At 42.0% G+C, this 15,388-nt stretch overlaps 1 protein-coding gene across 8 annotated transcripts in view; it reads left to right on the forward strand.

Annotated features, from left to right (window-relative positions):
• Positions 1–15,388, forward strand: part of AK4 (adenylate kinase 4) — a 66,007-nt gene that overhangs the window by 36,518 nt on the left and 14,101 nt on the right. For 7 of the 8 annotated variants that reach the window (XM_032844851.1, XM_032844854.1, XM_032844858.1 and 4 more), the window contains one exon: positions 623–742. The exons of the other annotated variant lie outside the window; for it this stretch is intronic. In XM_032844851.1, coding sequence (XP_032700742.1) covers positions 623–742 — 120 coding nt within the window. The remainder of the gene's footprint in view (positions 1–622; positions 743–15,388) is intronic. 8 annotated transcript variants of the gene reach the window in all.

Genomic DNA, 15,388 nt, shown 5'->3' on the forward strand with positions numbered 1-15,388 from the left:
GTTATTTTAAAATAAGATAGAAGCGTTTTTTTCTCTAATTTTAAAAAATTCATATCCTTTTATGAACTTGGCACTCCACTAATAATAATGAGTTGCTTTTACAACTGTGTCAGCAAGGTGCCATTTATTTATATTGAGGTGCATGAAAAGAAGTAAACCTGCTTGTTATCTAGCATTCTTTCTAGAAGACCAGTGGGAATGTTTTCTTTTGGTCCCTAAGGAATGGTTGTGCTTCCCAGCGCTCCTTTAGTCTTCCATAAACCGTGGACTATGTCATGGATCACGTTTCCTTGTTGTCTGAGACTGTTAGGGAGCTCTGTGTCCACTTTGGGGCTCTCCTCTGGGAAGGTACCAGGACTTCTGGACTCCATCTTTTGTTTCCTGCTTATATCTTCTCTGCTTCACTTATGCTCTTTTGTCTGTGTGTATCTTCAAAAACCACTTTTATAATCCTTTGGGAGACAAATCGGAGACAGGGCTGCTATTATTGAAACTAGTATTTTAAAAATTACCTCCAGAGCTTCTACCTATAACTTTCCCTGCATTCTCACAGGGAAGGATGGGAGAGGAGGCAAAACTGTCAGAAAGGAGTCCGTAAGCTTTTTTTTTTTTTTTTTGCTAGAAGTTGGTGATATGGCAAAGCAGTCCATAGAGAAGGGTCTTTTGGTTCCCGATCATGTGATCACACGCCTCATGATGTCGGAGCTGGAGAGTAGACGCGGCCAGCACTGGCTACTAGACGGTGAGTTGAGCCCGCGGGTAAGCTGGACCTCTGCGGATAGCGGGTTACGCACACTCCCTTAACTTCTTAAGGGAGCGCTGCAAAATACTTTTTCTTCTCAACTTGCAGTCACTTACTTAAGCATCTTCCAATTTGGCAACATGCTAGAATCCCACTGTGGTGAAGCTGTTGTGCTTCTGTGTCTCCAGACCGCCATCCCTAGAGCCACTGACCAGAAGCAAACCATATACAGAATTCCCCTCATTGTTCCAGTTTCAATGGTACTGGTTGTTTCCATCACTAAGTTGTCATAAGTATAACTCATCTTAAATCCAAGGTTCCCATGTTCGTAATAGGCCGCACAAATTAAAACCACGAGTTACCATTTTTTATTCGTCAGGTTAACAGAGATAGAAGATTTGAAAGTCTTTTATTGAGTGTGTAGGAAATAAATACTTTGAGAGTATGTAACGGGCAACCGTTGAAGGGCGGTTGAGCAGTCTTTGTACTTCCTGACTCAGCAGTTCTGTGCCGTCTTTCTTCCTAAAGATGTATCATCAGAGTTGTGTATTTTCAGCATTATTTGTAAACAACAAGACACTGGTAACAACCTAAGTATCCATCATAGGGATGCCTCAAATGTTGATAATGTCTGTTAACCAAATAATGTATACCTCTTCGTGGGCATGGATAGACTTGTAAGGTGCTGTCACGTGAAGATGGCTAGCTGCAGGAGAGTGTATGTCATGTCCTCTGTTTATGTAAACACAGGAGGGTGGTATGATATTATTGTATACACAGATAAATGCATGCATAAGCAATCTTTGAAAGGATATAAAAAATACCTCATATATCCTTTGATACTGTTTGATTTTTTTTTTAAAAAACAGTAATACCTGGACCTGATTTAAAGACTCCGTTTAGTGGTTCCTAAGCTTTTTAGGCGTGTGGGCCCCTAGATGACAGCTGTGATATTTCCCCTAGGAGAGGCGTGCAGACATTCACACATAACATATTGCACAGTTTTATTCTTCATGAAGCTGAAATTAAGAATCTTCTACTTTAAGTTGGCCCATTATTAAAGGAGAAAAAAAAGGGATTGGATGGATTATTTGTCTTGTTCTTAAATAGCAAAATTCCTTGATATGATGAAAATAGAAACTTGATGAACATGCTGTTTCCTAGGAGTGCAGAATGGCAGATAGTGAGATTCATCTGTAAGAATCTTCTTTCCATACAGAGCAGTTGTTTTTAGTTCCCACAAGGCACTCAATTCTATCTTAATTTGGTGAAACTGAAGCTTCAGCAAGTTGGGACAGGTGAAACCTTGGTGTTTGCTAGCCCCAGGGAAGCCAGAGGCATTGTCCTACAGTTAAACTGATTGCCTCTGTTTCTCTTAAAGTCTGGAGCCATGAATGTTCACAATGACTAAAATGGTAGGGGGTAGGTTCTTTATTCTATATCAGTGTTTCTCAAAGTATGTAGTGTGCAGTGTTAGTAATTTCTAGATAAGAAAACGGCCCTTGTGTCAAGTTGAATATTAAAAATGGCTAGCATTTATTGAGTATTTGCTGTGTGCAGGCATTGTTCTGAACATCTGATACTTATTGTTTATTCAGTCCCTACAATAACCATATGAAGTATATACCATTAATCCCCATTTCATAGATGAGAAAACAGAGGCTTTAGGTAACTGCCCAAAGGTAGTAAGTGTCAAAGTTAGACACGTTTTCTTTACTTAACTGTAATATGACAGTGCTGTTTAGCTCTTCACAGAGGGAGACATCATGAGGCATCTTCCGCATTGATTTGATCTTAGAATCCACCCCCTTATTCCCAACCCCCACTGAGACCCTGCAGGATTTGCTCTGTGGAGCGTTCTTTGTGAAAAGTGCTTTTTAACATATATTCCTCACTTTGTAGGTATTCTGAAAAGTTGACTATAACGTGGATCGTATCTTTCTGTAATTCGAATTTTTTTTTTAAAGATTTTATTTATTTATTTGACAGAGAGAGAGCGATCACAAGTAGGCAGAGAGGCAGGCAGAGAGAGGGTTGGAAGCAGGCTCCCCGCTGAGCACGGAGCCTGATGCGGGGCTCAATCCCAGGACCCTGAGACCATGACCTGAGCCGAAGGCAGATGCTTAACCCACTGAGCCACCCAGGCGCCCCTAGAATTTGGATTTTGAAGTTTGGAACTTTGTTCTCATGCGACTGGAGGGAACCAGAAAAGAAAAGCTATTATGGCCTGTGGAGGGTATGCTCTTAGTCGTTAGGCAGTAATGAATGAAGCTCCTGTTCTGTGTCAGAAACTGTTAGGTGCTATTGATACAATATGGATACATTGCTAGGACACTGTCCCCATTCCTCAAGGGGCTTCTATCAGGTGTGTAAAATAGTAGTTACTCATAGCATAATGGAAGCATATATATGTGGTACTCTGCAGACACAGAGAAGAAAATTCTGTTCTAGCAGTGTGGGGAGGGATTGGGACAACTTTATGGAAGAGGAGAAAGAGTAGAGGTTCCACAGGTTGATGAATGGGGTTGGAGGGCAGATACTCTCTGCCGAGGGGCAGGTGAACTGGGGAAGAGAATGATTACGTAGCTTAGTATTTTCCTGGGCCTGTAAGCAGAGGCTGGCAGGGTTGAGAAGTCCCTGAGCGGATGGTGTTTGATTCTGTACAAAGATGTTAGAACTGGAAACTGTTGAAACTTCGAGAAGTTGTTGAGAGTGGTGAGATTTGTGTTTCAGAAAGACTGTTCTGTTAGCCTAGAGGAGGGAGTAGGTGCTGGGACAGGGAGGAGCTGGAGACTAGAAGCCAAGTAAGAGACTTCTGGAATATTTGGACCAAGGGCAGGTTGAAAGCCTGGATTTGAGCAATGGCAGTGGGATGGAAGGGAGAGAATGGATTGAAGGGGAAGAACTGACAGGAGCTCTAATGATTGCGGTTAGCTGCTGCAGCCCTGGTGTTTTCTTTTATTGCCGTCTGATCTTTGAGCTTTTTGTGTTTTTGTATCTTTCTTTCTTTCTTTCTTTCTTTTTGTAAGATTTTATTTATTTACTTGACAGGCAGAGATCACAAGTAGGCAGGCAGAGAGAAAGAGAGAGAGGAGGAAGCAGGCTCCCTACTGAGCAGAGAGCCCAATGTGGGGCTCAATCCCAGGACCCTGGGATCATGACCTGAGCCGAAGGCAGAGGCTTTAACCCACTGAGCCACCCAGGTGCCCCTTTTTGTGTCTTTCTTGGCTGTCATCTTCCCTGCGCTTCTCCAGGCCGAGTTAAATTCTCTACGTACTACACGTGGACTCCCACAAGGTAGTCCTACAATACTCATTCTGTAGGGACCTGTCAGGATGTGTGAGCTTTGATGCTGCCACATCTTGACTGGTTTAAATTCTTTCATTGTGAAGCTTGTCACCTTGTGAAGTAGACTTGGTATAAACAGAAAAATCTGTTTTAAAAAAGGATCATCTATGTGAAACTTCTTTGGCAAGGCGGTTAGTGTCTCATCACCATGAACCCCAGTTGGGTGGCAGACTGCCCGCTTGAGTCCCATCTCTGCCGTTTACTGCTGGTTGGTGACCTTGGGCAAATTCTCTTACCTCGGTGGGCATGTCATTCCTCTTTCTCTAACCAGCGTTAGGAAAGGGTCTGTAAGGATGACGTAAGTGAATATAATGTAATGTCCTTAGAAGAATGCTTGCCATAAAATAAGAGCTCTATAGACAGGATATTTTTTTTTATTATTATTTGTTCCACTTGATATACAGGTCCCGAATATTCTTTTTTTTTTGTAACTACATGAAGTGTCAAGTTCAGAAATAGTTTAAAAAAATACTGTGTGTTTGTGAAGTTGGAAGTCAGTGTCAGTTATGGAATGCTCCCTGTGCTCTGCTTTTGCCGTAACTTTCCTTCTCAAGGCGAAGAAGTGAAGTTCCTCTACATCACAGACCTGTTTTTAGCCAAGTGCGTCAGTATCCTTGCTGATTTCGTTTGTATCTTTCTCCTTGAGGACCCATCTGGTCACTTTTTTCAGTTGTGATTTTCCTTTAAAGCTCTGGAATAAATCCACTTGGCAAAGTGAGGAGTGTTAGGAATGCCTCGTTCTGTGTTCAGCCTTCAACTCCTTATGTTACAGGCCACATGCTCCGCGGAGGACGTGCCTGTTGAGTGTGCTAAAGGTGATTGAATGTGCAAAGGTCAAGAAAGGAATTCTGGATGACAGATGACTCATCATCTTGGTCCATATGTCTGTAGAGAGGCATCTGCAAATGGTGGGTGGAAACAAATAGAGTGGATGCAGGCCAAGGGAAGGCCGGAGGGTGGGGTGGGTGGATGGGGTGGCTGAGTGCTCTGTGGCTTGGTCAACTATGCCTTGCTAAAAATAGTTCCGTACTACCTTAACTTTGCAGTGTACCTTCCATCTGGGGAAGAAGCACTGCTTTATGTGTCGAGATATATATATATACACACACATATACATATACACACACATACATACACACACATACACACACACACACATATGTAGTGGGTATGTGTGTGGGGGGGTTTCTCCTTTTTTTCCTCTTTCCCCCTCTTTCTTTTATTTTTTTTTTATAAATTTTTTGTTTTTTAAGTTTTTTTTTCAGTGTACCAGATATTCATTGTTTATGTACCACACCCAGTGCTCCATGCAATACGTGCCCTCCACAATACCCACTACCAAGCTCACCCAACCTCCCACATCCCACCCCTTCAAAACCCTCAGATTGTTTTTCAGAGTCCATAGTCTCTCATGGTTCATCTCCCCTTCCAATTTCCCCCAACTCCCTTCTCTCCATCTCCCCATGTCCTCCATGCTATTTGTTATGCTCTACAAATAAGTGAAACCATATGATAATTGACTCTCTATTCTTGACTTCTTTCACTCAGCATAATCTCTTCCAGTCCGTCCATATTGATACAAAAGTTGGGTATTCATCCTTTCTGATGGAGGCATAATACTCCACAGTGTATATGGACCACATCTTCCTTATCCATTCTTCCGTTGAGGGGCATCTTGGTTCTTTCCACAGTTCGGCGACTGTGGCCATTGCTGCTATGAACATTTCTCCCCCTCTTTCTTTAATTTCCTTGGAAGTTTAATGTGTGAGAACAGTTCTAAAAAATAGCATTCTTTAATTTTTAAGACAAATATTCTACTAGAAGAATGGAATGTGCTGTAAGCCTTGTAATTTTATTATAAAGCCATAGTTTTTGGTTTTGGGTTTTTAAAGTCTCATATAAAGAGAGTATTTACTGCTTACTAGGTGATCTTGAGATGAAATCATAGGTAGAAAACAGTAACCATCTCTTTAAAACAAATATAAATTCTTCACTTTTTAAAAAAAGGACTGGCAGCTGGGTGGGGCTAGTGGGTAGAGGTGTTAGTAATAGAGTTTTTCATTTCTAAATATGCCTGCCAACCTGTGTATTTAAACAGTAAACCTGCAAGTTCTCAGACTCAGTCCCAATTTATCTCCAGGTAACAAAATGTAATAGAGTTGTCTACCATATGATTTTAGGTGAGGTGTCAAAATATTTCAGATTTGCTGTCAGAGTTTGGTTTCATAAAAAGAAGCATTCAGTGTTGGCATTACGAGTGGAATATAATTTAAACCCTTCATTGGAATAAAGGTCCCTTTGGAAGGAGAGTCGTCCTTTGGTGCGTGGTGGTATGTTCCCGCTTGTGGTTCTGTGCAGTTTCCAACACAGACTGACTGCTGCTCTCTGTAGATAATTCCGGGATTTTTACATCTTACTTATTTATTTATCTTAAGCAGAAGGTCAGAGCTGCTTGAATGTGTGTGGTGTTTGTGTGTGTGTGTGTTTTTCCTGAGGGTTAAATGATCTCTGACCCACGCTGTTTCCAAGGTATGTCCTTGTTCAGTCTTGGGTAAGCAAGTAAAAGGTGGGTGCTAGGGGACCAGACTGTTGGTGGCCGTGTAGCTGTAATAATCTTCTCCAAGATGAACATCCATCAGGTTCTGTTTTAAAACAGACTTCACCTTTTTTTCTTTTTTATCATGTTCTTAGAAGAAGGAATTATAATACCTGAGACCTATGTTTGATTATACTTTCTAACATGCTTATTAAATATTCAGATATTCTTAAATGATACTAAACAGAATCGTCATATGGGTTGAGTGGCACAGGAAGAGACAATTGCTCAGCAGGGTTAGGTTATGCAGAGTCATGCTGGTGACACCTGACTTGAAATAGAGGACACTCTCCTCTTGTCATAGATACACCCTTACCCAAAGTGTGGCGCCTGTTCAGACTTCATGTCTAGCTATTGATTCATTAAAGCTACTGTGTCCTCTTTGTTAATGGTCTCAGGCGATTGTGCCAGCTGCTTTTGGTTCTAAGCATTCATAATTCTTCCTACAACTGAGCGTTTCTTGAGTGCCGTCCCTGTGCGGGGCACTACCAAGACCCCACAGCAGAGCAGCATAGTGGGCGGACCTGCCGGCATGGCATTTAGGATATGGTGGTGATCCTTCCCAGGCAGCGAGGATTGTCTTTGGTTTCTATGATTTACCTCCAGACTTTAAGAACTTTGTTTTTATCCTATGACTTCCCTACATTCAAAGGATCTGACTGAAGAACATGGCAAAGCCTGGGTCTCTCCTCTTGTTCATTTGGTTGGATTCTTTCCTGAGACCTTGTCCGACCCATGTCCGTTTCTGGTGGCTTTCTTCTGATTGATCCCACAGCTGCTTTGGGATGAGAAACAATTTTAATGCAGTAGTCAACCCTGGCTGTGTTTATTCCCTCTGTGATTTTGGAGACTGACTAGATTTTAACAGGGGCCGTATGGAAAACATGTGTATACAGAGATATTTGAACATACTCTAGAAATACTTGGTTCAGAGATCAAAACACAGATGGAGCGTACATTTTTTGTGTGTCCCAGTGAGCTTGGCGTTGGTCTGTCTAAGGCGGGTATAGCATGCTTTCTGAGCTTACTCCAGGAGGAGCAAATGCTCCATAAACACTTGCAGTCTAGGACCCTGGGAGCCCCCGTGGAGGGGGTCAAAGGTAAGAGGTAGCCCTGAGGAGGAAGGAACGGACTCTGTCAGGCAGCTCTTAGGAAGGCTTCCTGGAGAAGGCGATACCAAGAACTAAATTTTGAAAGTGAGAATAAACGCACCTTCTAGATGGAGGGAGCATTGTACGCAAAAGGTGTAGAGGTTTTAAACAACAGCAGATAATTGGACAGCCCTAGAGCTTGAAAATGTGAGCACGTACAAAGTCAGAAAAGTGGCTGAGGGCAAAAGTTAAACACTTCGCGAAATTCAAAAGGAGGGCATTGAATAAACATCAAAGTTAATATTAGATATGAGTTAGAAGGAAGTTTAAAATGTAAAACTTCGAGTTGGAGGGAATAACTTATTTTTTAACTTTCTAACCAACAATTTAAAATTAACTAGACTTTTGTTTGTTTTTTGTTTGTTTTGCTTTGTTTTTAAGTGGGCTCTCCATCCAACGTGGGGCTTGAACTCATGACCTTGAGATCAAGAGGCAGTGCGCTTACTTGTGATCTCTGTCAAATAAATAAATAAAATTAAAAAAAAAAAAAAGAGGCAGTGCACTACTGACTGAGCCACCCAGGCACCCATAAATTAAGTAGATTTTTAACATCGTAAATTTAGACCTACTTTAGTTATTAAACTAGGATTTCTCTCTATTTGGGCATGTCTCATACCCTTGGAGATACGCTTAACCCATTTGCTCTTGCCACTGAATTAGAAGTCTAGTCTATGGCCCTACCACCCTGAATGTGCCTGATCTTGTCTGATCTCGGAAGCTAAGCAGGGTCAGGCCTGGATGGGAGAAGTCTATAAAGTAAGGCACAGGGATGAAACTATCTCTGAATTTTAGATGGTGGGGGAGCTTGCTTCCCTAATTAATGAAACCAGTATCTCGGGAATTGGATGAATTATGAATATTCACCCATAGCATCTGAGGCATCCTTTGCTAGTTTAAGTATGAAGCAGTTACCGGGCGTTTAGTACACACAAAGCAGCATACTGAGAAAGCAGTAATGTGGTGGGAAAAGCATGGACTTGTAACTCTTACTTGAACATCGTTATGTAGTTTATTAACTGTGTAGTCTTGAGCAAGCAAACTGAACCTTTTTTGGATTCTTTCTCCTCATCTGTAAAATAGTGCATATGGCATAGGTTTGCGAGGATTGGCTGACAAATGCAGAACTCTTAGTGGAATCCTGAAACATAATCGGTGGTCAGATGGGTTATTACCGATGTTGTGTATACATACAAACACATACGGACAAGGGCATAGATGTCAGAACTTAGATTTTCATTAATAAACGGCTGAGAAATTTAAAAGGGTCATTTTAGTAAATAAAGATCCTCCTGTTCATCCCTCACTAAGTACACCTGAGGAAACTATAGCTAAACAAAATTCCCCAGCTTCCATTCAACTTTACCTAATAATATAAAACAATAATCTAAAACTCTGTTAATTATCCCATCACTAGTAAGAGAAACACAGATTTTGGAAAGATGAAAAAATTAATTAGGGTAAGGAGAAGAGTTAGATGTGACAAAGTGCAGGGAATTTTATCTTTTTTACACTGTCCTTATAAAAGTAATACATGAGATTACTGTAAAACATTCAAGCCATACGGGAAAATGTGAGGAAAAGCAACTGGTCACCTGAAACCCCACTAGCCAGAATGAATCAGGGTTAACAGTTGAAAACCATCATTCTAGATGCTGCACATACGCACCCAAAAGTGTGTAAGGATGGCACCATACTTTGTGTACTTTTATTAAAAGTATTTAACTTTACTCAAAATTTTAATAGTAGCAAAGCTAAAGTGAACCTTAAGGAATTCTTACTGAATGTCAGATAAAGCTTTCTTCATCACCAGGGATGTTAATTCTTGCAGGAACTCTTGAAGATTAGGAAAGCCATTAAGAGATCGACATACTTGTTTTTTATTTCACATTTCAGATTGAGACAGAGAGATACTGTCTTTCTGCAGTGAACAGTAAGAGGATTAATATATGTATACTTCCTCCCACCTTTTCTCCCCTCCCTCTGTCTCCATTTTCATTGGTTTTTGTTGCAAAAATTTATTACAAATTTTCTGCTGTACCTTAAATTTCCTAGTTTGTTTGTTTGTTTGTCCTACATCTAAAAGATGTAAATGGATTCTGGGCTCTGATTTTTTTTACCCATTGCCATGTCTCTGTTCCTTTTATTTTGATTAATCTTTTGGTTATATCTCTGAATAGACGAGAAACCATCAAATTATACACTTTAAATGAGTGAATTGTTCTGCATGTGAATTACATCTGAATAAAGCTGCACTACTTTTAACCACGGCTTTTCCCTTCATCATTACCTTGGCTGGGTTTTTTGTTTTTTGGGGGTTTTTTTTAAAGATTTTTTTTTAAGATTTTATTTATATATTTGACAGAGAGAGAGATACAAGTAGGCAGAGAGAGACGGGGGGAAGCAGGCTCCTCGCTGAGCAGAGAGCCCGATGTAGGGCTCGATACCAGTACCCTGAGATCATGACCTGAGCCAAAGGCAGAGGCTTTAACCCACTGAGCCACCCATTCGCCCCTTGGCTGGGTTTTATTGGATGTTTTCTTCCCTCCTAGCAGAGGGCTCATGAGGTGTGATGTTTCCTGAGTTCTCATGTTTGAAAATGTCTGCTCATCGGTCTGCAGTTCAGCTGCCCCCCCCCCCCCCCCCTGGTCCTTGTGCCCTTTGGAACTTTGTAGCCATTGTTCCATCTTCTTCAGGCCTGGTTTATTGCTCTGGAAAGCCCTAAGGCCTGTCTGACTTTTCTGAAGATGATTTTTTTTTCTGTATAGACTTCTGAGAAATTGTTTCTTCATACTTGGAGTAAATAGACTGCCTCCCTGTTGTCTTCTGTCCTCCCTCCTGTAGGTAGTGTGTCCTTTTGATCTCTAGCTCTTGCCTTTGAAGGAGCTGCTCCTGTATGACATCTTTTTCATCCTTTTGTTCAGTTTTTCTATTTCAAGGATGCCAGTTCAATTGGATGTTATATTGAATAGTCCTTGTCTTTATCATATTTCATTTAAAATTTTCACACTTCGATGTTTCCTTTTGTTCCTATATGTTCAGACCTCTTTTCATTTCTCGAGGGAAGGGGAGAGCAGAACTGTGTATCTCTCCCATAGCCACTTGAGAATCTCTTTACTTTTTTATACGCTGTGTGCTGATGATGCAGGACCTTTGCACTTACTGTTCCCTTTACGTGCCATGCTGTACCTCTACACTGTCCTGGGGATTGCTTCATTCAGATCTCTGCACCCATATCCTCTCCTCTCTGGGTCCTAGCTGTACCGTCCTCACTGCCTGTTTCATTTGTTCTTCCTACCTTAAAATGTGACTTATGGATTTACCTGCATATTTGATATTTTGTACCTTCCTATACCTACACGTGTGTTTGACATGTAGAAAAAGCTTATAAATACATGTCTGATGATAGAGGTATCTCACCTGCAGCCCGTAGCTGGGCCATGTCAGGGATACTGGGCTTCTCTTCTTTTATTTGGGATAAAAACATGGGCCTCTGATGGAGTCATTTGCAAATTCCTTTCGTCTCAATTGAGATAACAGTGGGACCCATTTTCCCCTAATTTATTTATATGGAGACTTAGGTTCAAAGAACAAGTAAACAGGAAGGGCCTTTCAGTAAAGGATTTACAGTGAACTGCTCATTCCTCAATGTAGTAGGCATCTTCCTTTACTGGGAAAAGGTTCCATGGTTCTAGTATAATTTAAGAACAGAGATGATAAGCCACAAGTTTCGTCTATACCCTTAAACAGGAAAAATCATTACGCGGATGCCAAAGAATCTCAAAACCACTTGGAGATTTCTCCAAGAATCCCTACCTAATAGGAATTCATCTTCTATTTCCCTAAGCCTCTTTGAAGATCCCAATTTATAGATTAAAAACAAATTTTCTGTAGTATCTATCTTCTATCAGTGGATCCCTCAGTAGTGATGATAGCATATCTAAGTTTTTAAATCATTGACTGCTCCTTGAGAGCAGGACCTGCTTATTGCCGATCTAGGATAAACTCTAGGATACGTAATAGAAGAGTTCCAGGTGTTCCTGGAAGATTGCAGTGAGGAGGAAGTGGGTCCCAAGCTTTCAGTTTAGCGGGAACTGTGGAACTCACCCAGTTATACAATGTAGCTTCATTTCTGTTTGCCAGCATCTGGAGCCCAGCTGTCTCTTACTCTTTTTACCATCTGTTAATAAAAACCGGATGAAGTGGAATATGGAGGTCTTGGATACACATACAAATAAATATTGTGCCAAAAGATAAGGTAATTATAAGATGTAAGCCAGAAAAGGCCCTCATAAAACGGGTTTTGATGGTGATTAAGTTGCTACTGAGGCTTCTAGCCGGTGGTATGAATGGTTTGAACGCCTCTGGGTTAGGGAAGACTGTGGAAGAATAACTGCCTGCTTTCAGCTTTAATCATTCAGTGATTAATTGTATTGGACAATGGCTTGCATATTTGTAACTTGGTTCTTGCTTTCCCACCAGCTAGGAAGAGATGGATGGTCAGAAGCAACCTTGTTGGCCCCAGGTCCTAATAGACGTAGGAAGGGGGCCTGGTGTTGTGTGGCCTTTTCACAAGCTGCCAATCCCAGGCGGAATTTGGAAGTTGCCCTTCAAAACTGCCCTTTTATTTTCATCACGCAGAGAGGGCTTGCTTTTCTGCCTGGAAATGTGGTGGTGGACTCTGGCTCTGTGCCCTTCCTCTGGAGGAAAGGCACTCCAAATTAGAAAAACAGAAGTGTCCTAGTTCCCTCTTCCTTGTTGCTGTGGCACCTCCTGCTTCAGCTGCCCTCCCTTAGGTTCTTGGCATGGCTCAGAGGAGTAGGTGCCAAGGCCCAGTGGCCAGCACTGCTGGGAACATACCATGTCAGGGATTTAACGACATCTTCCTGCATATGGTGAATCTTTTTGGTGGGGGGAGTGTCTAAAAAATAACCTCTAGGCACCCTAAGTAGTGATATATAACACAATGAATTTGGGGAGAAATTTAACTATATAAAATTTCAACTTTCAACATGGATTGGCTATTTGATTCAGCAGGAAATAGCAACCTTTCTAGGCCGGATTAAGAGACAAGGGTGTGTGGGGGGGGTAGCTTGGTCTGGAAGCACGAAGTAGGTTTTCTATACTCCTGGAGAGAAACCTGTGATAAGCAGCGTCATGTGTAGTTAAAGGGAGGAACACAAACTCTGTGCTTAAGTGGGTTCTTTATTTTTTCTTTACTGATTGGATTTTCTGGTTTCCTCAACAATTAATGGAATCTGTTCACTTGGATTGGGTTATCTAAGGAAGCTGGAATTCTGCTTTAGTCATTTAGAAAACATGTCTTTGAGAATTACTTTTAGTAAAAATAAAAGCATACCAAAAATTTATTGCAGCTCTCTCTAAATTGAAGAATTATTCATGCTGCCACCTGTTGACAGAATTTGGGTGTGCATCTAGTCCACTTGGTCAATAACCCCTGCCCACCAGGAACACCATATCCGCATGGAATCTGACTGTGTCCCGGGGCACATCGGGAATAAGCACAGCCAGAGCCCTCAGGAAGATTGAAAAAAAATTTTTTTTAAGATTTTATTTATTTAACAGAGAGAGACACAGCGAGGGAGGGAACACAAGCAGGGGTTAGTGGGAGAGGGAGAAGCAGGCTTCCTGCAAAGCAGGGAGCCCGACACAGGGCTGGATCCCAGGACCCTGGGATCATGACCTGAGCCAAAGGCAAAGGCTTAATAGCTGAGCCACCCAGCCACCCTGGGAGCTCGAAGTTTTTAATAGGGGCTATAAGCCAAGTGTGTTTAAAGATGAATACACACCCACAGCTAGAATGGCAGATTGCCTTGGGTCCACCAATGTAACCATAGCTTTTCTAGTCTAAATCACTTAGAATGTACTTAATGTATGTCATCTAAGTACTTTCATGTTGAGAATGTCTATTCTTATTTAGATGAAGATTTTTGGAGCACCTGGGTAAGCTCAGTTGGATAAGCATCTGACTCTTGATTTCAGCTCAGGTCATGCATGATCTCAGGGTTGTGAGATGGAGCCCCTCTCTGTCTCCATCTGCCCCCGCCCCCCAGCCCAGGACATGCGCACACGCTTTCTCTCTCTCTCTCTCTCTCAAGAAACAAAACAAAAAACAGATTTTCTATCAAAATATTTCCATGGATCATGCTTTAAGTTCCCTATCTTCTAATTATTTGTTTCTTTTCAAATCCCAGTATCCTGGCAATTTGAGGTACCAAGGAATTGAATCTCATACCCTGAGTAGATCTTTAGAAGAGGCGGATCAGTGTTAACCAGATGTTAACTAAATGTATTAAAGAGGAAAATACCCACATTTTCCCTCACCAGAGTCAAAATGAACATCTCATACCCTAATACAGGGACATTCTTGGTTGATAATCATTTTCCACTCGTCTTCATATTGTGCTCCTCTGACAGTATATTCATTTAAAAAAATATGTATGGCTGGGTGAAGACACTCTACTGAAAATGGTTTAAAATGTGCTGGTCAGACCACACCTTTTCTGACAGTCTGTTCTTGGTGGCTGATGAATGTGAGAATTACATCTGAATTACTTAAATTTTCTCAGCCTACCTTGAGACCCTGATGTAAATCACTTCAAAGGATGCTGCCGTTGAGGACACAATTTCATACTATATGCCCGGAAGCCTTACATTCGGATCTGTGCGCGGAAGCATACTTCTGTCTGGAGAGTCTTATAGACAGATCACTGCTGCTCCTGTCTTCCCGGAGCCTTTGCCTTAGGTCTGGCCAGGGTGGTGGAGTCCCAGGCCTGGGACTCTGCACCCCAGACTTCAGTGAGAGCCCCAGCCCATTGCCAGGGCCTTTGTGTGAGGCCTTTGTGATACCTTCGGAGACTAGGACACCACACCTGCTCTGGAAATGACACCGTCTGAAGCTTGTCACTTCTAACTGTGCCTTTTATGTCTGTGATCCTTGGTTATTAAGGGAAAGGTACGTCATCCCTCGGCATCCTTTTTTCTTCTTTATCCTCTTTTCTTTCTCTGTGACTGATTCCCCTCTTCCTTCCCCCTCGTTCTTCACTTTTCCACCATACCCTCTGGACTCCTCTTTCCTTACAGCCTTCTCCACCATCCCCCTACACTTCCTCTGACTCCTTGCAGATACTCTCTCTACCTTCTGCCTTAAAGAAAACTTGGGTCTCCTCTTGGAGAGGAGGAGGAGACTTACTCTTCCATGTGAGTGCAGCATGTTGGGTCATGGTGGTGCTACTAGTCTGTCTCCCCACTGGTCCTTTCTCTTTATCCTTCGTGTCTTTCTTGTTACTAAACTGGCTGTCCTCTTAACCTCCGGTCCCGCATCGTCTCATTTTCCCCCAGTGTTGGCTTTTGGCCCCATTTGCCACTCCTCCCCCCAGCTTTATACCGCATGCCAGCCACTGTGCTGGGATTTATATATACTAATTCGCTTATTCCTCACAACTTTCTGAATTGGACATGACTGTGCTCATTTTAAGGTACTGAGAGGTGGGTAACCAGGGTCACAGTGTCAGTAGGTGGCGTAACTGCGGG

The sequence above is a fragment of the Lontra canadensis genome, unplaced genomic scaffold (assembly GCF_010015895.1).
Source record: "Lontra canadensis isolate GAN:19392208 unplaced genomic scaffold, GSC_riverotter_1.0 scaffold158, whole genome shotgun sequence".
Lineage (NCBI taxonomy): Eukaryota > Metazoa > Chordata > Mammalia > Carnivora > Mustelidae > Lontra > Lontra canadensis.